This window comes from Chroicocephalus ridibundus, chromosome Z (genome assembly GCF_963924245.1).
Source record: "Chroicocephalus ridibundus chromosome Z, bChrRid1.1, whole genome shotgun sequence".
In the NCBI taxonomy this organism is placed as follows: domain Eukaryota; kingdom Metazoa; phylum Chordata; class Aves; order Charadriiformes; family Laridae; genus Chroicocephalus; species Chroicocephalus ridibundus.
Genome location: NC_086316.1, coordinates 11,549,078 through 11,571,852, shown reverse-complemented (window position 1 = coordinate 11,571,852; position 22,775 = coordinate 11,549,078). Strand labels below are relative to the sequence as shown.

The following is a 22,775-nucleotide window of genomic DNA, read 5'->3' as shown; positions in this document are numbered from 1 at the left end:
CTGCTGATGCTGTAGGCTTCCCAAAATGTTTACAATCTCTGATTACCAGGGGGATACTGGGCAATATGATTCTAGACTCAGCCCTGCCCACCACAAATTCAATGCTCCCACATGGATGCCGACTTTTGTTTGACTAGCACCAGCCTGGTATGAATTCAAACTAGGCATCTGAGTTAGAACGCAGGAAAGAGGATGCTGGGATTAAAGGCTGGAAAAGCAAGAAGTCACAGAGAGGCTGTATCAAGCAGTTCCCTCCTTAGACAACCTGCACCTCGTTTAAAAGTTGGAGATCTTGAAGGCTGAACCTCCTGGGGTACTAAAACCACAGAGAAAGCAGTATCTAACAGGGAGAAGTTCATACTTGCAGTGTCTCTACACCAAATGAAAATTCAACTTTCTTAGCCCAACAGGAAAACTACGCTGGGAAATGGTAGGTAAGCAGCTTTGAAATATTGAAAACAGTTGGCCTTCTGTTCAACAGACTTGGTTGTTAATTTATCCAAGCCCTCAGTGCTCTTGCAGAGAAACACAAGAGTCAAAGGCCACAGATGTTCCTGGGCAGTAACTTAGAGGCAGCACAGCAGGAGCAAGCTGACAAAGGGAAACATCTGTGTAGCTAAATTACCACAAGCTTGGGAAAGGATGGATTTAAAACCCTTTGGCTACAACTAGAGCTGTATCTTAGGTGACACTGAGGTATTCTCAGCTGGAGTAGATAGCATGCATGGTTTCTGGCATGCAATTACTAGCACATCAGATTTTAAAACATGAAGTTGACACTTAGGACAAGTACAATGGTCATTTCTTCATGCCTCTGCTTGTAAAAATTTCCTTTTAAAACATCATCGCCAGAAATAACATATAGATCACATCAGAGGCCTGAAGGCTCTCCAAGAAGGCAAAGAGGTTCTCACAAGAAAACCATGGTCCAATCAATTACAAACAAGAACACAGTTGCAGAAGTATGTAGACTCACGTCAAGAATATGTAATGCAGGCTGCAAATGTCTCAAATGTTAATACATTCCTTTGAGATCTGCCATGTGTATGGATAACAAGAACTGAAGATCTCACCTGGCAACCTGTGTGCCTATCATTATGTCCCCTTCCTTCATGTCCCGTCGACTGTAAGGTCTGTAACACAGGCAGAGAGTTGGCTTACTGTAAGCAAATTTAATGATGTTCCAGATAAACTGTTAAGTAGTAGCTACTGTCTGACCCAAAAAGAAAGCATAAGCAGTGATGCTGAACAGATTCCAACGAGCTTGTCATTGTAATGACATAACTGGATGTTTTCCATAGCCAGCTACCTGAGCATCCCACCTTGACCAAATACTGGGCTAGAGCGTTGGGGACACAATAGTACTAATTTTCGCAGCATGGTCCACCACTACAAGGCTTAGACTCCAAAGAACTATCTCTGACGCTAGGGTTCACCGGACTTCTTCAAACCACCCAGTATCCCTGTACTTGAACCACCACCTATTAACATGGGCATATCAGCAAGTGAAGCAGCTACTGCAACAGGGCTGCAATCTCATTCAAGCCTGTTACATTCCAGTGGAAGAGACATGACAAGAAACAACACCACAGTCTGAGAAAAGTCAGGCTGCAGCATCATTATGCTAATGTCTGGCTAAATCTGACATAGGTCCATACTGGAAGTCTTATAATTTACACACATTTTATAAAAAGTTGACAAAGGCATCTGGGACTCTGGCAACAGGGGACGCTCCTGGCAGATATTCTTTCGAGGTTTAAGTGGGAGATCAAATGAGGTATCTTAGCCAGCAATTTAAAAGAAGAAAAAGGTATACCTCATGTAAGGATCAACACTGAGAAACACTGATTCAAGCAGCAACTCTGCAAAAAAAGACAAAGCAAATTCCTGGGCGTCAGCAGTGCAGTAAAGCATAGTTTCCATACAAAGTCAGTCTTTCAACAAAAGCTATAGGAATTCATGACAGCTCAAAAACCCCACATCCCGTAATCCTTTAGGGAAAAACTAACAGAAACAACTGTTACATTCATTAACTCTGTCTGGATCATCCCTTCACTGTTACAAAAAACACTTTCTGTACTGTCTCTTTAGCAGGCTAGCTTCTTTTCTCTATCTGCCTTCTCTCTCTATAGAAGGCTCAAGAGGCCAAACCCCAAAGCAAAGCACTAACTTACTTTTGACCCAGATATGAAATGTCTTCTCGTGATTCAACCAGTAGAGGGTGGTAAGAAACCTCGGCACAGGTCAAATACAACTTCCTTAAACAGAAAGCATTAGGCTGTCTTTTCTAGGTAGCCTAATCCATGTTATTGTCTCTAATGACACTAGTTTTTGTGAAATACACTTGTAGAACAAATTTTAATTAAATTCTCATTCACACAGCAGTTTTAGCTGTTCAACTCCACCTAATAATACCTTTCATTGCCTGGGCTGCAGTGGTCTAGCTAGTACAAACTAGAAATTTATTCAGATTTAACTATTTTCCCATTACTCAGAATAAGAAAGGCGATCTCCTTTAAAAATGGTACTCTAGTATGAAGTTATGTCTTTCCTTGCTGTAGGGATTAAAATGGGAAGGAAGAAATTACTCCATTTTCTTAAATACCCACAGGCATGAAATTTTTAAGTGTGCCTGAATACTACAGAAGTACCACTGTGAGACTGTGAAAGGCATGCCATGGCTGCTGCGCGCTGGAGTTAGAAGAGCTCAGACACTGTTTCTAAGGATATTATCAGAATGCAGTGTGTCTTAAAACCCACCAAACCCATCAACATACATGTTCTTGAGCAACTGCCTTTCTCTGCTAAGGTGCATGGCTCGCCACATGCCGTGCCAACCCATTTTCGAAAATTCAAGCCAGAAAAACAAACAGTTAGAGACACAGTCATTCATCAGCAACCAGCCAGCCTCTGGAAATAACAGTAACAGGTGGCACTCCACTTACCTCCATCCTTTAGGTTTGGCAGCTCTATCTTTTTCAGGTCGAAGTCACTGGTTTTGGGGAAACCCTCAAAATGCTTCTTCAGAACCCACACCTTGGCAGTTACCATCCTGCACAGCAAACAGCACAGCCAAAGATCGCCTGTCAAAGAGATGCCCAATGGTGCTGGTCTGCTCATAAGGGCTAGTTTTAAGCTTTACAAAGCAGAGCAGTAACTTGATAAAGTGCTGTCACAGCCTTTGCCTGCATCCTGTGGTAGTATCGCCGTATCAAGAAAATGTCTGAAAAGCCCCCTCATTGCCTAAGCAACCCAGAGCTTCCTGCGACCTGCTGGACCTCCTGGACTGCTGACAGCAAGCCTTGGTCTGGGAAGTCAGCCCCAGCAAGATGTACAGCTCCCACTCGAAAGAAATCAAAGTGGGAAAATCTACTAGTTTAAGGAGAGAAAAAAAATCCTGGAAGGAAAAATATAAACCACTTAAATTCTTCTGCCCTGATTACACGGGGTGAGTACTGAACCTAAACTTTTACAAGCTTAAAGTGCAAGGGAGAAATGCAAAGGTAAGAAAGACCTCTCTCCATGATACCCCTTATGATGAAAGAAAATGCTTTTCTCCAGTTGCCAAGCTCACGGCTTGGAACTTGGGAGCACATTGTCACCAGCATCTGCTATACAAGATGGAAACAAACAAATTATTTACATTTGCTTTACCCTTACAGCCCCCTTCTTATTCCTAAAAGCAAGTGCATCAACAAGGACAAAGAAAGAGAGGTTTATACTTAGAGCAGGCAGGTAGAAAACCACGTCCTCTGCTGACAAGGCCAGCCAATAACGCTCTGCACCCGACTCACTCGGTGGCTGGATTCCCTCAGTCACACACCTCCTAGAAGGCAAAGCCATCTGCTTTTATGAACAGAATAAGTACCACCCTCAGTCCACTTCCTCAGGAGAAAGAGTAAACACTCAGTAAACCTGGCACAGGGCACACCCAACATGAGTCACCTTTCTCCTATTAAGATTTGAGATCATCCTTACAGATTGCTCCAATTCACCGCCCAGCCAGTTGCACAAGAATGTTCTGCAATATGCAAAGCTAAATACTCAAAACCCACAGTCTTAGAAACTACAAAACATTGTAGCCTGGAGACTGAGATTATTCCCTGCAGCAGGAGTTTCTTCAAATCACATTTTATCAGTCCTGCCCTAAACCTCTTCAGAGTTCTGCCACAGAGGAAAAAATATCTAATTAAAAATGAATACAAAATTCAATGTTCAATCCATCATTTAACATAGCACATGATCCATAATACACCACTATCACAAGGGGACACTGTCACACTATCATGACATTTACATGGTGAGATGCCCGCAGGCTCTCAAAGGACACCTTCACTGCTCCCACTGCACGCACCAAAGGACCAGAGCTTGCATGGCCATGCCTCTGCATGCCCGAATCCGTGCATTAGAGAGCCATCTTAAGAAACAGTAGCGAGCTTTGGCATTTTGCCTCAACTGTGTTGCAATGAGGCATGTGGCATGGCAGAGAACTTTGTCCAGGCACTATCTGTCTTCAGCTTTTATTTTTCTTGCGAAAATATTCAAGTAGAATACAAAGGGTGAAAAGTGTAAAGAGACCGATACATAGCAGCATGTTCAACCACAAAACACCTTAAGACAAAAGTACTAATTAGGAACAGAGACCTGAGAAAACAAACATTACTTTTAAAAGATGCACAGGGCAACCTCTCCATTATGATGGTTGGACTAGATGATCTGAAAGGTCCCTTCCAACCTAGGCAATTCTATGATTCTATGATTATTCAGATAAAAACAAAAGCCACCAGATCCAGAAACCCATCAGCACTCATCAACCTCCTGTGATGAAACAGGGTTCCTAGATGAGAAACAAACACAACACAGATGAAGGGTTCTTGCATGAGGAGTGTGTGCTGGGGAAATCACCTTTATCAGGACAGGTAGCTCTTTCACAAAATGAAAGAAGTATCACCAAGATTTCTGTCAAAGCATCCTGCATTCATAAAGTGAGCAGCCAAAACCAGCATTCCTCACTTACCATATACAATCGCAACAAGAACAAAGGTCACAGAAAACTTATCTGCAGCAATTGCCAGCTGATCTGCCAACGTTGTTTCTTTAAAAAAAAAAAAAAAAAAAAAAAAAAAGAAAAAAAAAAAGCAGCAGGTGGCACTCCCCTGGCAACTACCCTAGCATTGCCATCCACTGCTGCTGTTGCTTTACTATCAATTATATTACTATATATTACTATATTATATTGCAACACTGCAGCAACAGCAAAGCAAACTCAGCAAAGGGGCTTACAGGAGCAAAAAGTAAATTTGGAGTAACAGAAAACTGACCCCACTCACTTGCTTATACTCACAAAGAGCTGTTTTTGTCCCAGCAGCGTGTCCTGCGTTCAGACACAGCTACCCAAGTGCTCCAGCCAAGAATGACGGGGACAAGGGACGCTGGGTAGCTCCATTTGTACCCCCGGGGAGCCAACAGTGATTCAGAACTGCTTTGTCTCCCATCCTATCTCACCTCTGTGAGTCATCAATATTGACCCCCTGCTTTTTGTCTCTTTCCTCTGTGTGCCTCAAGGCTCCAGCCCTCTTCTTTAGTTCCCACCACCATCTCTTAATAGCCTGATTCCTCACTTTAGTCTGAGTACAAGAACTTGTTGTTTCTTGGTCCAGGATGTCCTCTGTTTTCCCTATCTGATCCTCTAAGAAGCCGCACGAATCCTGATGATCTGCAAATCTAGGTGCCATCGGTATTGGCCATTTCTACCTCTCTTCTGCTGTTCCTTGTGGTGCTTCCACACTCAGACCTTCCATCCACACCAATCTTCATGTTCCTCTCAAAAGATCTCTACTTTTTGCAACACACAGATTTTTCAGCAGAGTAATGACCTCCTACAAACAATACGGAAAGATGAATTTCCCTGAACCACTTTTATTACCTTTAGGGACTTTGGGAACAGGACAAATTTTCTGCTGACTGCTTGTCACCTTTTACTGAAATCACATTATTATAGTCACTTCAAGGCTAGGGATGTTCTCTGTTGGTTGTAAAACAAAAAGCCCCAAACCAAACTAACAGAAAACAGAACAAAGACACATGCTTGATGAATGGATTTGCACACCAATTTCTAGGTTAACAAACCAAGATTATTTTGTATGTTTAGATATAAAATCATAAGAACCGGTAAGGACTACATTGCTTAAGCATACTAAAGAACTCTAAAGCATAAACAGCAGTGATGCAACATCTGTGGGATCCAGCAAAAGGATCACTAGACTAAGCATGTGGTAGCCACCATCTCAGCTTCAAGAGCAGTAACCATTGCACCGTAGAACTACTTTGTTGTCAGTAGGTTTGAATAATACATTTCTTTTGTGTGTTTTCTGTATAAAGTATTTCATAGACCACTACAATCATGCCTTTGCAGCCATAAGAAAAACTTCAGAAAGGACAGTCCATGAAGATGATAATTCATTTCTAGCAAGTCCAAGGAAAAAAGGTGATGAATTTCTGCCTGATATTCTTACAAAAGAACCATTAAAGCTTTAACTGAAATTGAAGTCCAAGACAGCATTTACTCTGAGGTCCTTCAAACCCTTCTTGTCCTTAGTTTAGCCCATCAAGTTATCAAAGAATAAAGTTTTATATTAATCTCTATCAACTTTTTCCATAAAATCAGACACCTAGGAAAGAAGTAATGGACTGGGGAATCGGCTTTGTGCACTAACACTGTATGTAAGAAAGCAAAGATCCAGTCTGTGTTCAGACACTGCAGGTGGTGCAAATGTAGCTGAGTTGCAAGTAAAGCACCATCACGCAGGTTATCACAGCTCAATCCCCCAAAATGCGCAGGGACACAGATTCAGAATTCAGGGGAAAATGGGAGAGAAGAGAAGAAGGAAGAGGTGAAAACTGGGATCCCATAGGAGACACTAGCAACTGGAAAATAAGGTCAGGAATAAGAGAAGACAGACAAGTCTGAGAAAATTGAGAGACTTTGACTGGATGCTGAGGAGCTGGTGGTGGTATCTGAAATTTGGGAATCTTCATATTAAGTAGAAGAATAGTACAGCTCTAAAGGGACCATGAGTCAAACCAGCAAAGTTTACTTTCCTTAAGTAACCTCAACGAACATTCATGTCTTGTGTGGTATGGTTTCCTAGCCTGGGCTTGCCCATATCTAATCTTCAGGACAAAATCATCTTAGAAGCCTGTCAGTTACAAGTAAGTTCAATTCGAATTCGGGGTTAGCTTAACAGTTCATCTTGCTGCCAGTCACAATTAACTTGCAGAAATGGCTGTGGTACTAGTTTTGTTTTATCTCCATTTTGATGCAGGAACAGCTATGCTTCCAGCTACATTGTAAGAAATGGGTACAATAAAAAGCTGAGTGAAATATATCTCTCAGACATAACTAGTTTGTAGATCAGTGCTGAGGAAAATCCACCCGATCACCACAACTGAGACCACAACTGAGAAGTTATTCAGGAAATCATTATCTCGTCTAGTCCCTTCCTCCAGATCCAATTTATGCAGTCTCCTGCTGCATTTCAAAGCAATCTGCCAGGCACCAGCATAAAAGACTTTCTAAATACTTTAAAAAACAAACAAACAAACTTAAAAGGACTTCTTGGCAGTAAGTCTGCCAAGGGAGTCATAATCCAGAGGCTACCTCGGGATTCCCCATACATTACAGGATTACCAGTTACCTGGGAGTTACCAGGGCCTCAAATCCCAAGTGCTGCAAATCATAGCAAAAATTACCTGTTCCTCCCCTCTGGCTTAGCTTTCTCAGAAATAATGTTTTTCCCGTAGTGAAAAGTAAGGTAAAGGCAAACCACTCCCATGCTACTTTTGGCAGATGCTATATTGCAAATATCTGAGCAAGCATGACACTGCATTATGAAACAATAAAGCTGCAACTTCATTATGCAATGCTATAAGGCCCTGGAAGGAGGTCAAAGATTGCGAGGTAAGTAGTCATCACTAGGTAAAAAGACTGTGCTGTCCCGCACTTTGTTACAAGGCTGTAATTCCAACAGAAGTTCAACAGTCCTGCAGACAGAGCTGACACGGGGAGGGGAAAAGGGAAGCCAAGACCTGTACTGAAACACATCAGCTGCCCTTCATCTCTCAGAAATTGCACATAAAATGAGAATCTTAAGAACTATGTCTGATAAGAAAGAGTAAGCAAGAAGCCCACAGGTGGGAAGGAAGACAGGACACTGCAGATAACCTGGGCTGACAAACTAAGTCAAAGCTTCTTGAAGCGCCAGCTGTGATTCCCTGGTCACTGCGGGGCACTCTTAAATGTCTTTCAAGCACTTTCTACTTCCCCCTTGCTTAAATGTTGATACAGTCCAAACACATGCTGCAACATCAGTAAATGCAAAATTTCATCAAAGTGGTGGAGACATACTGCAGCACCGTTTCACTTCTTATATTTGCAGGACATGCCTGTTACTGCACCACATAGAGAAGTGTTTTATTTGCTTGATTTTACAGCTGCCAAAGAAAAGCAGAAGTCCCGTTAAGCTTAGATTTCTAGAAAACTCCATTTAAATTAACCCCCAAACTTTTGACTACACCAAGCAAGTAATGCTGTTTTAGGGGAAAAAGATAAGAAATCTCAGGCTGGTATCTGATGTTATAAAGTTACTGCAAGACCTTCAGGACGTAATAAACCTGCCTGTTGGCTGCTCCTTCCCACAGTTCTCATTACTGATCTCTACAAAGGTTAAACACCCCTGTCTCTTGCAGCTGAGTGCAATAAGACAGCCCCGTGTGTTCAGATCGGAAGTTATAAACATACGTTCAAGCACCAGCAATCCTTCTGAGGCCCTCTCCTGAAATTTTGCAGTATTACAAGGGCAGATTGATCCTTGGAATGAGTTCCTGCTCATAACCTGCAACCAGCTTCTCCCTCAAGAAGGAAACTTGCTGCTCCAGCCCACCTAGCAAATCCAATACATACCTGTTATCTGTTACCACTCCAATACATCTGTAGTATTAAGGATACTGAAACGGATAAATGAAAAGATAAAGGGACAAGAAAAAAAAAGAAAAGAGGGAAATCAACGAGAGTCTAAGGAGATGGAGTGGAAGGGTGGAAGCACACAGCAGTGGTTAGCACTTGTTGTATCGCTACAGACAGTAGACAGCATCTGGCAAAGGGGCCTGAGGACCTCCCTGCTCCTGCAGCGCACATCAGCTCAGCACAGTATTTTACTGTAGCAAGTGAAAATGGGTCCATCTGTGCAAAATGCCATCCTAGGGCTCCCAGTGCCACGACAGAGAAGCCATCAGGCTGTGATGTGTGGCCCAGCACAAGAAAACTTGTGAGAGTTAGACCAAGGATTACATCCACCACTGCAGTTTAAAACACTAAATCTGCAGGCTTGAAAGAAAAATCCTTTAACTCACCCCACACCCCCTGTTCTTAGCCTGCCTGCCTGCCTTTCCTCTGGTGCTTTGACCTCCCTAAATATGCAAGACCAAAAGTGGTCATGGTGAATCCCCAAGTAAAGCTTCACAAGTTTTTTACACAAACAAGAGATTCAGAAGACGGTCCTTCTCCAGACTTCTGGTTTCTGTGGCTAAAGATTTTCCCATCTGAGAATCCTGAACGTGCACTGATCTGTTGCCCTTGTGAGCTGAGAGGGATTGCCAGCCTTCCAGGGTCTCACTTTCTCCTCCAGGAACCTTCTTTTCAAGGGTTGTAGACCTTAGCAGGAATATCAGCTCACGAGAGGTATAGGCTTGAGCAGATATAAACCTACCCCACAAGGAGACTGCAGTACCACCACAGAACAAAAAACATCTAGTGGGTATTCAACTTGTCTAGATTAGAAATGTAGTCTCAGTTACCTGACAGAGGAAGACCAGACTTTCTAAATCACCTGCTTAATACTTGGTCTGGTATTTAACCTTTGTTGTTGCTTCCCTTCCCAAACTGTAAGATTAGTGAATTTCAATGTGCTAATCAAATCTGAACAACTGACTGGATTTGCCAGTTCACCTGTTGTCCCAAATTCCCCAGCAAACCGAGCCAGAACCTACAGTAGTGGATCTCAGATGCTATTGACTGGTGCAAGGAAATCTGTACCTACTTTAGACTGAGGGAAGCATGGGTTTTCACATTGTGGAATCTCCATCTTTCAAAATTTTTACAACTTCACATGCCTGTGAGCAATCTGGCGAGTCTGGTCTGGCTTTGCCCATGTGCACAGACTACATGACCTCCTAAAATCCCTACCAACCTGAATTTTTCAGTGACTACATAATGGCAACTAGCACACTTAATTCATAATTAGCTGTTGGCACAAGAACTAGTGCTTATTTCATATGAACTGTGACATGAACACCTTAGGAATTAAATCAATATTAGGAGCAAGCGAAGTTATAATTTCATATTTATTTATTATTATTGTTGGTTTTGATTATTATTTAGCGCAGGTTTCTACAACACATTCTTCAAAATACCTGAAGCACCAGAAAACTCTCATGGAAGATTTATTCAGGATGTATGCACTCTTAATTTCTTTCACCAGAACTGAGTCCTTGTGATGGAGAGAAAAAGACTTCACTGAGAGGTTCAAATTGACAGTTTATTTGGACTTCACTCACAGGTCCGCTACGCCACTATTGCAAGTTCTTATGGATACAATGGAAGAATGCCCTAGTGGAATTTAGGGGGAAAAGAACAAAACAATTCACAGAATACACTATTACGACCTAACAAGTGATCCCAAAAAAATAACCCCACAAACCACCTGCACGCCAGATATGAATACCTTAAACAAGTGCACAAATCACAATCTTAGAGCACGTTATTAAATCACTTACCCTCTCTCTCTCAGGTCAGGCCACTCAGCCCCGGGAAGTTACCTTGCACAGCGTCCTGGACAAGGTGGGGCAGAAATCTCCTACAGACCAGCTGTATCTTTGGAGGATTCCCCCTTTTTTCTCCCCAAAACTTTGGACTTAAATATCCTTTTTCGGGACTGTGCTTGAATGGATGACACTATCTGGGGTGGTTATCCCCGGTGGTTTGATGGCCCCTCAGACAGCAATGTTTATTTTGTGATGTCTGACCTCACACTCACTGAATAGCGGTGGGGCGTGACTCAGGGCATTTTGTTTGTTAAAGGCACCGTTCGGGTTTCAGTTCTGGTTTCAGTTCTTATTGTAACGCAGTGTTGAGACCACCCCGGGCCGAGCCATTTACACAGCTCCCCCCAAGTTATCTCTGCATAGATAGGGATCGATAAGCGTCCGCCGAGGCGAAACAGAGCAGAGTTGAATGACCACTCCCTGCATCTCACCTTTTGTGTTCTGAAACCGGTTTAGCCAGGTGCTCCCATTCAGTCCTGAGAAGAAAAAAAGAACAATTATCTCCTCTGAACCAAGAATTAACTATAGCATGATTTGCGAAAAAAAAAACAACCAAACACCAAACCCCAAAACACAACCCTTACAATATCTGTCTACCCAAAAAGCTTACTGTTAAATTCATCCCATGAAATGAAAATAAACAGGTGTTCCTTTACCAAAATAGAACGCCATCTTTTGTGTGTCTGCTGTGACTGTGCTTTCAGCCCTCAGAGATTCTAGGGAGTACGCTAATGAGTTCCAAAAAAACCACCTCTTTCTGAATTGATTTCATTAATTTTGTGCTGTATCATCACGTACTTACCAAAATCAAACCCTTTCCCAATTCTTAAAATACTCATTTCATAAACCAGTGAAGCTATACTATATGTTTACCTTTGTAGAGTATTTACCTGTGACTTCAGAGCTAGGAAAGGCATCTGCTATACATTTGGCATAATGCACATTATGGTATCACGCTACTAAAAATTCTCCTAGATAAGCAGCTGATAAAAATACCTTTTCCTTCCTCAAACCACATCCTATATTCATTCCAACATGCTAACTCCGTGACAGTTAGCTGCAACATTTTTTTAGTTCCTTAAAATTGAACACTATCATTAAAATAGCACATTTTACCATTACACCAAGTGAAGCACCCAACTTCTAGGGCTTATGAGGTGAAAGCTATTGCATAACCACTTAAGAAGGGGCCAAATTATCCCTTTCCCTCATGTTATATGCAAATATAGAACATACATATTTATCTTTATAGTAGAAAGCCTCTCACATCAGAAAACTCACACAGAAACTAATCAGGAAGTGGCCTTCAGGCAAGAAATGTGCAAGCACATTTGCCACAGATCGCAGACTTTTTTGCCAATCAAAACCAATTCAAAAATCATTTTGAAAGATTTTCAATGTGCAAAGTCAAAAGTGGCATTTAATGACGGCTGTATAGTTACATGGTGTCAAGTCTGATTCTTCCCCATACTTCAAAATTATTTTTCTTAGTGTGGTGTCCAGATGTTAGCAAAATGAACAGCTGACAGGACATCATCAAGTGCTTCGTAGCTACCATACTTCCCTCCCGCAGTAACTGTAATGCCTTTAACAGGTCACACTACATCCAATGTAATTCCTGAAGCGAGCAGACACACAAAAAATTTTCCCTATAATGTAGACCTGCGGTCTTAATTATTTCAAATGATGAAAATAAGCTCAGACTATAGGCTAGGTAGTTCAGTTTTACAGCAGCCCCCCACCTCTCAGTGGTAACACTAATGTCCAGCTGTCGCTCCAAAGCGGGGTCATTTACCCACTGTGCAGACGCCAATATACACACAGAGTAGATATATTACCTATGTATTTAATTTCTGCAGAGTTGGGTGCTAGGTGGTAATCCACAAAGCTAGCACACCGGCCTAAAAACTCTTAGGAATATTTATACAGTCCAAAACACAGAAATACACACCCTTAGTTATAATTACTACTTGGTACTTTATCTTAACAATTTCTATTGATTAGTATAGTCTCTCGCTTTCATTTAAGGTTACAATTTCCTTTAATTGATGTGCACATGCTCCAGCACCGAGGTGGTGGTGGGGTGTAACCCTATTCAGTATCCAGTCTCCAACTGAGTTGGTGGTCGACATCTCCCACTGCCACCTTTACCTTTCCCCGTTACTGCAAGTTTTTGTTGACTTCATGCCTTATCCATCAGCAGTCTGGTTTTCAGACGGTTTTTGCACCTCCTGTGGTGGGATGTTCCTCACATTCATTAGTAAGGCATTTTATTTTGTTTGTTTATACCAAGTGTCTGGTTTCACAGGGCCTTGTGACCTTTTTACAGCTCTCTTTTCTTACTTAGTGAGAGATTCTACCTTCTGAAATATATTTTACCTTTTTAAAGTGCATCACAGCAGTCCTCCTGCAAAATACTGGTCTATTTTTACAGCGTTAACTACAGCACTTTCAGGAAACAGTAAACGCATTCAGCTGACTTTGCTTTTCCACTGTGATGAATGCAGCACTGGACAACTACTGTTCTTCCAATGACAAGCGCTCGCACACTTTGAATAGGTTCTCTTTAATCTGCTTAAATGGAAAAACCTCTAAATCACAGCAAGATAACTGACCAAGCATAGGTAGTTTCGGTTTTGGGTTTTTTGGGGGGAGCAGTAGGGGTGGTGGGAGTACAGAACGGCACTTATTAATTTTAATGTAATTTAAGGGCGGTACTAAGACACTTCCCGCCGCAGCCTGGAGTTAACCCCAAGATCGTCAGCCACGCCACGTAACGCCACACTAATACCCAAGCGCCTTCTCACCCACCCTCATCTCTCCCCTCTCAGGCACTGCGGTCCCATAGCTGAGCACTACCCGCCATTTGCTCCTCTCGCAGGCACCGCAGACCCATGGCTGCAGCTCCTCATGGGAGCAAGACCCGCCGTTTCCTCCTCTCTCAGGCACCACGATCCCATAGCTGCGACTCCCTTCCCTCAGGGGGAGCACGACACACCATTTCGGTCTCTCTCAGACCCAGCGATCCCACAGCTGCAACCCCTCACAATAGCAAAACCCGCTATATCTCACCCGTTCTCCCCCCGTGGCCCGCCCCTCTCTGCCTGTCAGGGGTGGAGGTGGCCTTTCTCATCGGCCCCTGCCTGCCGCTCTCGCCTGACCCGAGGGTACCTGCCCTCCCCTCAGGCCGAGAGGCTTCGTTGTGGAGGTGCTTGCTCCTCCTCTGAAACAGAAAGCGCGGCAGACCTCAGTTTAAGAGGAGGGCCGCCGGAAGCAGGCAGCGCCGGGGCAGCCGCCATCAGGCACCTCCTCTAACGGCCGCCGAGTCTTGGCGCCAAAATTCAATCTTTAGGGGCGGCTGAGAGCGGCGCCGGCCGTGAAGCACTGGGGGTCAGGGACAGGGCAGCCAGCGCCAGGTGAGTGGGACCCGGCTGATTCCGAGCGGGCAGCGAGGGCTGGCTTGGCAGAGGCACCGGTGGGGCTGTGGGGAGTCGGGGTGCCGTCGGTGAGAAGGTGGGGGCGGGCGCCATAGTGGCGGCAGGGGCAAGGATGGGGCTGCGTGTGTTCCCGGCGCCTCAGAGCCGAGGTTGTCCCTCCGGTGCGGTGGGGCCGAGCAGGTGGCAGTCCTGCAGGTTGGAAAGGGTTCTTCTGCCGGGTTGTGAAAGGTGCGGACCTTTCCCTTCTCTTCGCCGGCTGATGGACTAAGGCCTGGCTTTGTAAGAAACCAGGATTATGCCACGGTCTTCGTGCAAGTCTGCATACAAGTGTCGCGATGAGCGGTTGTGTGAAGTCACGTTGCTTAAAAATACCGATTTACAGGTTATTGTTGGGATGCTTCCTGGATCTAGGGTCTACTTGGAATTTTCCGTTTATAAATGCATAATTTTTTTGTTGTAAAAGGCATGTGTTTCCATTTTCTCACATATTTAACTGTTTGTTCGGCATGCAGTGTGATTAGTCTGCCTTTTTTTTTTTTTTTTTTTTTTTTTTTTTTTTTTTTTTTTTTTTTTAAATCTGTAGGGTTATAATCCAGACACCTTTCTTCATGCTCTGTGGGGAATACTTCTAGTCCCTGAGGAACACAAAGAAGATGTACATCAAATCAATTGTTCTTGAAGGATTTAAGTCCTATGCTCAGAGGACGGAAATTCGTGACTTTGACCCATTATTCAATGCCATTACAGGCTTGAACGGTAGTGGCAAATCCAATATCTTGGACTCAGTCTGTTTCCTGTTGGGAATCAATAACCTGACACAGGTAAAGAGAGAGGGTGCATTTAAGAAAGGTCTTTGTTCTGTCAGCAACATTTCATATTACTCTCATGAGTAATCTCTGATGGAAGACCTAAAATGGTGCTTCTATATAAAAAAAAAAGTTTGTTACATATAACTTAGTCTTATTCATTCTTGTTCTTTCTTACCTTAAGATTAAATTATAATTTCATCAATATACTACAGTAACTCAAAGTATGCAGCTTAGAGTATTAGACTAAAAATATCCACTTAAAAGGCAGCAGCCTCAAGCCAAAGAACTTTCACAGCTAAAGGCACCACTTGATTATTTGTAATAAACTTTTTCATTTCGGGGTTGGGTCTTAAAATTTGGCCAACTGGTTTATCAGAAAAAAAAAAAAAGCTGGGTTTCATGCAATGCCTGCTATTTAAAGTATGTTTAAAATATACCTGCTTTACTCTTGCAAAAAAAATTGTGTGCTCTGAGATCACTTTGAATCTCTGCCTTTAGGTGATTTTTTTTATTCCCTCCCCCTTGTCCCCCATAATTGTAGACAAATCCAAGGAACACTTTATGATTATTTCCTTCTGAACTGCATTATGAATAATAAATACTCTTTAAGTAAATGTACTGGTGACTGAACTAGTCATCTGGCTTTTTTTTTTTTAAACATCTATTCAGTTTTTGTCAGGAATCTCGTGTAGAAACAATTAGCTGGCTCACTAAAACTAGACTGGCACACTCTGCCTGTAATTTTACAACACCAGCACCTTGCAGCTCCCAAATGTCAGTCTCACACAAACTCAAATCTACAGCTAGATCTGCATTTTTTTGTATTGATTTTTCCAAAACCTACAATAGTGCACTAAAGCTGTGTAGTGAATTTCTTTCAGAAATGGATTTCTTTGTTTCATGGATTTAGGTGCGAGCTGCCAACTTGCAAGACTTAGTTTATAAAAATGGGCAAGCTGGAATTAGTAAAGCAACTGTGTCTATTACCTTTGATAATTCTGACAAGAAAGTAAGTCCACTGGGATTTGAAGCTAGTGATGAGATCATCATCACTAGGCAGGTGAGTCTTTACTATCTGTATTGCTCAGTAACCTATGTACATTTTTACCGTGCTTAACAGGGTGACTTTTGAAGAGAAAAAAAAAACAGTAATATTTAAAGTCTCTGAGTTTTTGCAACTGAGGCAATGCTTCTGAAGTGCAACTGAGGCAATGCTTCTAGTAACACAAACTGTGGAAGTAGATCCAGTATACTAGATAAAAAAAAATTTGAATTACTTGGCAAATTAGTTTAATATTGTTAAATGTATTGTATTGATAATGTTTTCTATGGACTTGCACAGCAACATAATAATTATAAGATAATGTTCCTAAAGCAGATTATAATTTTCTATTTTGTGGATTTTTCTTCTGCTTTGATATTTTCCTCTTAATATCTGAACTATGTGTTAAATTTGGACTCCAAGAGCAAAGTAACCTTTATCTTTCTGATGAAGATTTCTTCCAAGTTTAAAAAAAAATAAAAGTGAAAACTTATGGAGTTTGGAAATTTTCTTATCAATAGTGCCCTCAGTGACTGATCCTTCTTATGTTTTACTTAGATATTTTAAATGTATCTTCAGTCCAACAAAACCTGGTTTGATGTTCTGTGTAGTATGCATATGTGTGTGTAGTAAGCAAAGATACAATACATGGGATTTGCTCAGAGTTTTTATCCTTCATTATAATTTATATTCTCATAATGTCAAGTCATTTTTAAATCACTTAAAGTTTCTTCCATTTCTTTTCCTTATCCAGGTTGTCATTGGAGGTAGGAATAAGTATATTATCAATGGTGTGAATGCTTCCAACAGTCGTGTGCACGATCTCTTCTGTTCCGTTGGACTCAATGTCAATAACCCTCACTTCCTCATTATGCAGGTATTATGTTTGTCTTTATAAAATTCAAAAAGAATAGAAATTGCACTAAGTTTAAGGCAGGATAGATAGTGGAAGAACACTTAATTTCCTAATCATAGAAAAGCAACTTCTTATCAAGTAAAAATCAAATGTCTGTTAAGTACTTAAGATTTGCAGTACAGCATAGCTTGACCCTAAAACATGTGTCTTGTAGCACAAGACCTCATGTAGCAAGCTTTTTCTAAAACATATTCTAATTTTATTTTGTTTTTTGTCTCTTTAACAGGTAAGTGTTGCTTTTGTTATAATGCTAAAAAGACAGAGATTTTCTTTCTTATTATGTGTGTTCCGTGTTAGACAGTATTTTGAATGAAGTTAGTATACCTGTTTTCTTTAGTCACAATTGAGAGCTGACCAATTAAAAAGACACTTATAAATATCAACACAGGGACTAGACAAATCCCTGAAATATTTGCAAGAATAATAAAACAGAGCAGGATCTACTGTTTCAAATGGAACTGTCCCAAATTGCGGGGGGAAGTTTTGCACCTCTTCTGCTTCCCCCTAGTTACATATGAGCTAAATCTCAAAAAAGCCAATTTATCATTAAGAGCTTTTTCCACATCATCAACTCAGTAAGACTCTAGAACAAAATACGTGCATTGCTTATTTAAGATGTAATTGGGAATGTGAAGGACAAGCCTATATACAGTATGCTAGATTAAAAAATACTATAGGCTCTTTCAAGCTTGCTGCCTGAAGAAGTGACTTGTTTGAAATTTCAAGAATTAAACAGTTGAGTAACCAAGATTATCCTTGTAGCAAAAAAACCCCAAACACAAAACACCCCAAAACCCATGTTTGAGTTTATAATATAATGTATGAAAATGGGGGGGGGTGGTGGTTTGCGGGTTTTGTTTTGGTTTTTTGATATTACATGGTACACAACCACCATTCTTTTTTTATCTTCTGTCACCAGGGACGAATTACCAAAGTTCTAAATATGAAGCCAGCAGAGGTAAGAAAGTTGCAGTAGTTTTTTGTCTGAAGTTTTACTGATTTGGTTTGAATGACAAGAATCAATGGGGGAGGAGGGAAATTATATCAGAGGGCGATGAGATGTTTATTCAACTCGTCTCTGAGTTGAACCTATCTAACATAAGAAGAAACATCAACTTCTTGTCACATTGCTTTCTTTTAGCTTTTAGCTATGATTGAAGAAGCAGCTGGTACTAGGATGTATGAATGCAAGAAAACAGCTGTCCAAAAAACCATAGAGAAGAAGGAAAGCAAACTGAAAGCGATTCAAATGGTACTACATGTTGGAAAGTATACTTTCTTTTGTATTTGTTAAAGATAACTGAATAACTAGTGCAGTCTGTTTCTTAACTCTTAGAATATTTCATTTCTACACCCAGAACTAGATATTCATGCTTAAACATAAAAGAGTTGTAAAAATATTAATAGAAATGTTCTGTTTTGTGTTTCAGGTCTTAAGCGAGGAGATCACTCCAACTTTACAGAAACTGAAAGAGGTATCAAAAAATAAGAAGAGTGGTAGGGCCCTTAAAGTACTGAAAAAATGCTTTGAGCTACCCTGAAACTAGTGTGTCGTGGCTAAAACAGCAGCATTTGTAGAGTATTTTCAACATGTAGAATATATTCAACATTCGTGGAATATTTTCCACGTGGATAAATTTTATATTCTGTCCAAATACATAAAATGTGTCATTTGGGACTTCCAGGAAATCCTAGAGAGGAATGTAGGGAGAAGGAAGAAAACAAGAGAACTAGATAAAAACAGAAGATAAAAACATATCTTAATTCTTAAAAAACTTGAGTGAAGTGATATTTCTGCCATACAATCAATTGTACAAGTGTTTTTTTAATGTAAGGGTTTCCTAAGCAGGCCTGCAATATACAATACTGAATATATTATTTAACATGGTGAATTCTTCATCTTATCTGCAAATAATAATATTAGTAGAAGTGCTTAGAAGATTTCTATAACAGTCCTACTTAACATTATTTTTCCACCAAATTTTAGAGATTTTTTTTTTATTTGTGTGTTTCCAGGAACGATCATCCTATCTAGAATACCAAAAAGTCGTACGAGCAATAGAACATTTAAGCCGTCTCTGTATAGCTTATGAGTTTGTTCTGGCTGAAAAGACATGGGTATCCTCCTCTGAAGTATTAGGAGAAATGCAGGCTAATGTAGTGAAGCTTCAGGAATCAATGGCTGAAAGTGAAAAGAAGTTCAAACAACTTGATGAAGAAATAGCAGAGATGGAAAAGAAAAGGAAGGAGGTAAGTGAGAATAGAATTGTGCTTGTCTAAGTATCAGAATACAAGGAGTTATATGAGAAAGAAGTTATTTTTACAGATAATACACCCATGAATTTTTATCTTCTTCTGGTGGGTTGTTTAGATTATGCACTGCTTATTGTCATTCTTATCCATTGTCTAAAAGACACCCAATTAAAGTTTTTATTTGTCTGAAATGCTTTACTTCCAATCACTGCAAATGAATAATAACTGAAGAATAGAAACTGTTTGCCTTCATGTTTCCACTCTGTGCATTCAGTGGTAAGTTTTGCCAGAGATTTTTTCTTTGTCCCTTTTTGTTGATGTCTTAAAAGAAATACACTTCAAGTAGGATACTCTTGTTCAACAAAAATCAGTACTGACCTCAGTTTTGGAGGCAGGAAATTTGGTTACATACAGGATGGCCCATAGGGTCATGCCTTAATGCCACTGTTGTACAGGGGCAGTGTCCCATGATGTGGTGGTTCAAGCTTCAGTGGTGGCTTGAAGGTAGTTTGGATTTCGGAGGGAAGAGATGTTCTAACCTCTTTGATTGGAGTTTAACTGCCTGCTTGATCAGATATTTGTCTCCTCTTCTACATATAGCTGTGAATGGAAGATGAAATACTACAAATATTTGTATTAGTTTCTTAGGCTGAATTAAATTTCTTTTATTTCTGATTACAGGAAGTTGGTGGTACGCTCCGTTCACTGGAAGATGCACTTTCAGAAATTCAAAGAGTTCATACTAGAGCACAAAGTGCCTTTGATCTCAAGACGCAAAACTTAAAAAGTGAAGAGAAAAAGTATGAAGACCTGGTAAAAAGTATGCAGGAGGTAAGATCTTCATATATAATTTTCTTTAAACACTAAATTAAGTCAGTTTGAGAGGGACAGCTGTTTTTTCTTACCTATTATAAGAAAAATCCTATGATTGGCAGGAATTACATCAGGAAAGCAGAAACAAATGGTAAGGGCATTGTTTGACTTGTGCAGCATAGGTAGTAGATTCCCATTAGAAACAAATGTGATGCATATACAAAGAAAGTGCTACTCTTCATGTTTGCCAGCCCTCTGTTAAGCTCAGGAGAGATCCTTATAGCTTCAAAAGTATTATTCTGTCTTGACATGTGGTATTCATAAAATTAAAGGAGAAATTTCTGCATTGCATATTTTTGACAGTTGATTTTTGTTTTTTTTAATGCAAAAGGCGCACTGAAGAATACTCTACCCTGGAAGAGGGGTAGATTTAGGTTAGATTTCAGGAAGAAATTCTTTACTGTGAAGGGTGGTGAGGCATTGGGGCAGGTTGCCCAGGAGAGTTGTGGGTGCCCCATTCCTGGCAGTGTTCAAGACCAGGCTGGATGGGGCTTTGAACAACCTGGTCTAGTGGGAGGTGTCCCTGCCCATGGCAGGGGGGTTGGAACTAAATGATCTTTAAGGTCCCTTCCAACCCGAACCATTCTGTGATTCTGTGATTTTAGATATTGGGAAGAAAGTTCCTAGTTCTTGGGCAGTTGTCATCTCTTCCTGTATTTCACCTTTCTGTAGATCTTTAGTGCGCTTATGGCACAAGTACACACTTGAAAACATTCAAAGACAAATTGTAAGATCACAAAATCTGACAAAGGGCCATAGAAATGTAGTTGATGAAACTGCTCTAGCTCCTCATCTAAACAACATGAATGTAAACTTAGTGGGACTCAAGTTCTCTCTTCCTTTTTCTGTTTTTATTCTTTGTTTTGCTGAAGGATTCTAAAGCATTAGTGTCAAAGGAGAAAGAAGTAAAGAAGATAGAGTCAGAGCTTAATGCTTTACAGGAAGCAAGTGAAAAAGATGCAGATGCTTTAGCTGCAGCACAACAGCATTTTAATGCTGTGTCAGCTGGCTTGTCCAGCAATGACGATGGGGAAGCAGCTACTCTTGCTGGGCAGATGATGGCCTGCAAAAATGAAATCAGCAAAGCAGTCACAGAGGCTAAACAGGTAAGAATAAAGACTCTGCCTTTCTCATACCAGCCTTCCTGCTTCTTTTGAAAATTGTCTGAAAACCAAATGGCACACTCTTGAAAGGTCAGTGAAAAGATTTGCAGAGTATCTACAGATCTATATGTTTTACAAGCTGGCATATGCATGAAGGTGAATTTTTGATAATATATATATCCTTGCATAGATATAGACGAATAGGGAAAGCTATAACACTGCTGTGAGGAAGTATAGTAACTGGCATTTGAGACATAAAGTAGTACTCGCAGTACTCAAGTGACTGATGGTCACAGATAGGAAGAAATGAAAACTGCATGCTTGATTGATATGCATTCATTCTATAGAGCTTTCTACAGTAAAATGTAATGGAATCAAAATAAAGATGCCTGAGACTGAGTGGAGAGTTCAGAAGAAACTGTTTTCTCCTCAGTTAAATTGTGTGCTAGTCCCATGACTGAAACAGGCACCACTTCTTTCGCCTTAAGATAGGAAACCTTTGCTGGGGCAGTTCTCACGGTGGAATTTAAGTTCTCAAAGTTGAAAGTGCACTTTGCGTGTCTCATTTAATGAAAAACTTTTGGGGAGAATAACAAGGACAGCTGCGTCCCACATTATTTTACCATGTTTCTTCTCAGACTCTATTCATGTGCTAATATGAGTTACTGTATCCAAATACATGATTTATGGTTTTATTTCCAAATCACCTGTGCCCTTACTTTTAAAAGCCAAGGCTGCTTTTTGGCATTTCTGGAACCAGTGGAAACTTGTACAAATTATATGAGCACCTTGCTAGTGCCAGTGTTCTAAATGCACCTGCAGGATTCTCTTTGAAGATCTTCTGGTTCCATATTTCCTTACTGTTTACAGACTCAAATGAAGTTGAACTATGCACAACAAGAATTAAAGACAAAACAAGCTGAAGTTAAAAAGATGGATGGAGGCTACAAGAAAGACCAAGGAGCACTTGAAGCTGTCAGAAAAATGAAAGAAAAACTAGAGAGCCAAATGAAGGAGCTGAATTATGAAGGTCTGTACAGAGTTGTAGTGCATCCTGGGGAAATCTGAAAAGGAATATATAAATGTGGTGGGTTGATGTTGTCTGGTTGCCAGGTGCCCACCAAACCACTCTATCACTCCCCTTCAAATGAACAGGGGAGAGAAGATATGAAAGGTTCATGGGTCAAGAGAAGGACAGGGAGATCACTCAGGAATTACTGTCATGGGCAAAACAGCCTCAGCTTGGGTAAACTAATTTCATTTATTACCAATCAAATCAGAGTAGAATAATGACAAATAAAACCAAACCTTAAAACAGCTTCCCCCCAACCCCCCATTTTCCGGTGCTCAGCTTCACTCCTGGTTTTCTCTGCCTTCTCCCGTCAAGTAGTGCAGAGGGACAAGGAATGGGGGCTGTGGTTAGTTCATTATGCATTGCCTCTGCCACTCCCTCACACTCTT

The 22,775-nt window shown here is 40.9% G+C and overlaps 2 protein-coding genes across 12 annotated transcripts in view; one reads left to right on the top strand and one right to left on the bottom strand.

The window, feature by feature from the left end:
• PTGR1 (prostaglandin reductase 1) overlaps window positions 1-14,177 on the bottom strand; it is a 21,968-nt gene extending 7,791 nt beyond the window's left edge. Inside the window, exons 1-7 of one of the 9 annotated variants that reach the window (XM_063320117.1) lie at window positions 14,053-14,177; window positions 13,261-13,452; window positions 11,313-11,357; window positions 3,723-3,826; window positions 2,946-3,052; window positions 1,817-1,862; window positions 1,074-1,133 (exon numbers count right to left, since the gene is read on the bottom strand). In XM_063320117.1, the coding sequence (XP_063176187.1) occupies window positions 1,074-1,133; window positions 1,817-1,862; window positions 2,946-3,051 (212 nt within the window). In that variant the 5' untranslated portion in view covers window position 3,052; window positions 3,723-3,826; window positions 11,313-11,357; window positions 13,261-13,452; window positions 14,053-14,177. Of the gene's footprint in view, window positions 1-1,073; window positions 1,134-1,816; window positions 1,863-2,945; window positions 3,084-3,722; window positions 3,838-11,312; window positions 11,384-13,260; window positions 13,453-13,953 lie in introns of those variants that run through there. The other 8 variants (XM_063320118.1, XM_063320114.1, XM_063320119.1 and 5 more) reach the window with 8 other exon arrangements.
• Window positions 14,162-22,775, top strand: part of SMC2 (structural maintenance of chromosomes 2) — a 21,776-nt gene continuing 13,162 nt past the window's right edge. For all 3 annotated transcript variants that reach the window (XM_063320110.1, XM_063320109.1, XM_063320111.1), the window contains exons 1-11: window positions 14,162-14,297; window positions 14,902-15,139; window positions 16,038-16,187; window positions 16,924-17,046; window positions 18,005-18,043; window positions 18,227-18,337; window positions 18,516-18,560; window positions 19,102-19,335; window positions 20,020-20,169; window positions 21,084-21,317; window positions 22,185-22,344. In XM_063320110.1, the coding sequence (XP_063176180.1) occupies window positions 14,972-15,139; window positions 16,038-16,187; window positions 16,924-17,046; window positions 18,005-18,043; window positions 18,227-18,337; window positions 18,516-18,560; window positions 19,102-19,335; window positions 20,020-20,169; window positions 21,084-21,317; window positions 22,185-22,344 (1,414 nt within the window). In that variant the 5' untranslated portion in view covers window positions 14,162-14,297; window positions 14,902-14,971. The remainder of the gene's footprint in view (window positions 14,298-14,901; window positions 15,140-16,037; window positions 16,188-16,923; window positions 17,047-18,004; window positions 18,044-18,226; window positions 18,338-18,515; window positions 18,561-19,101; window positions 19,336-20,019; window positions 20,170-21,083; window positions 21,318-22,184; window positions 22,345-22,775) is intronic.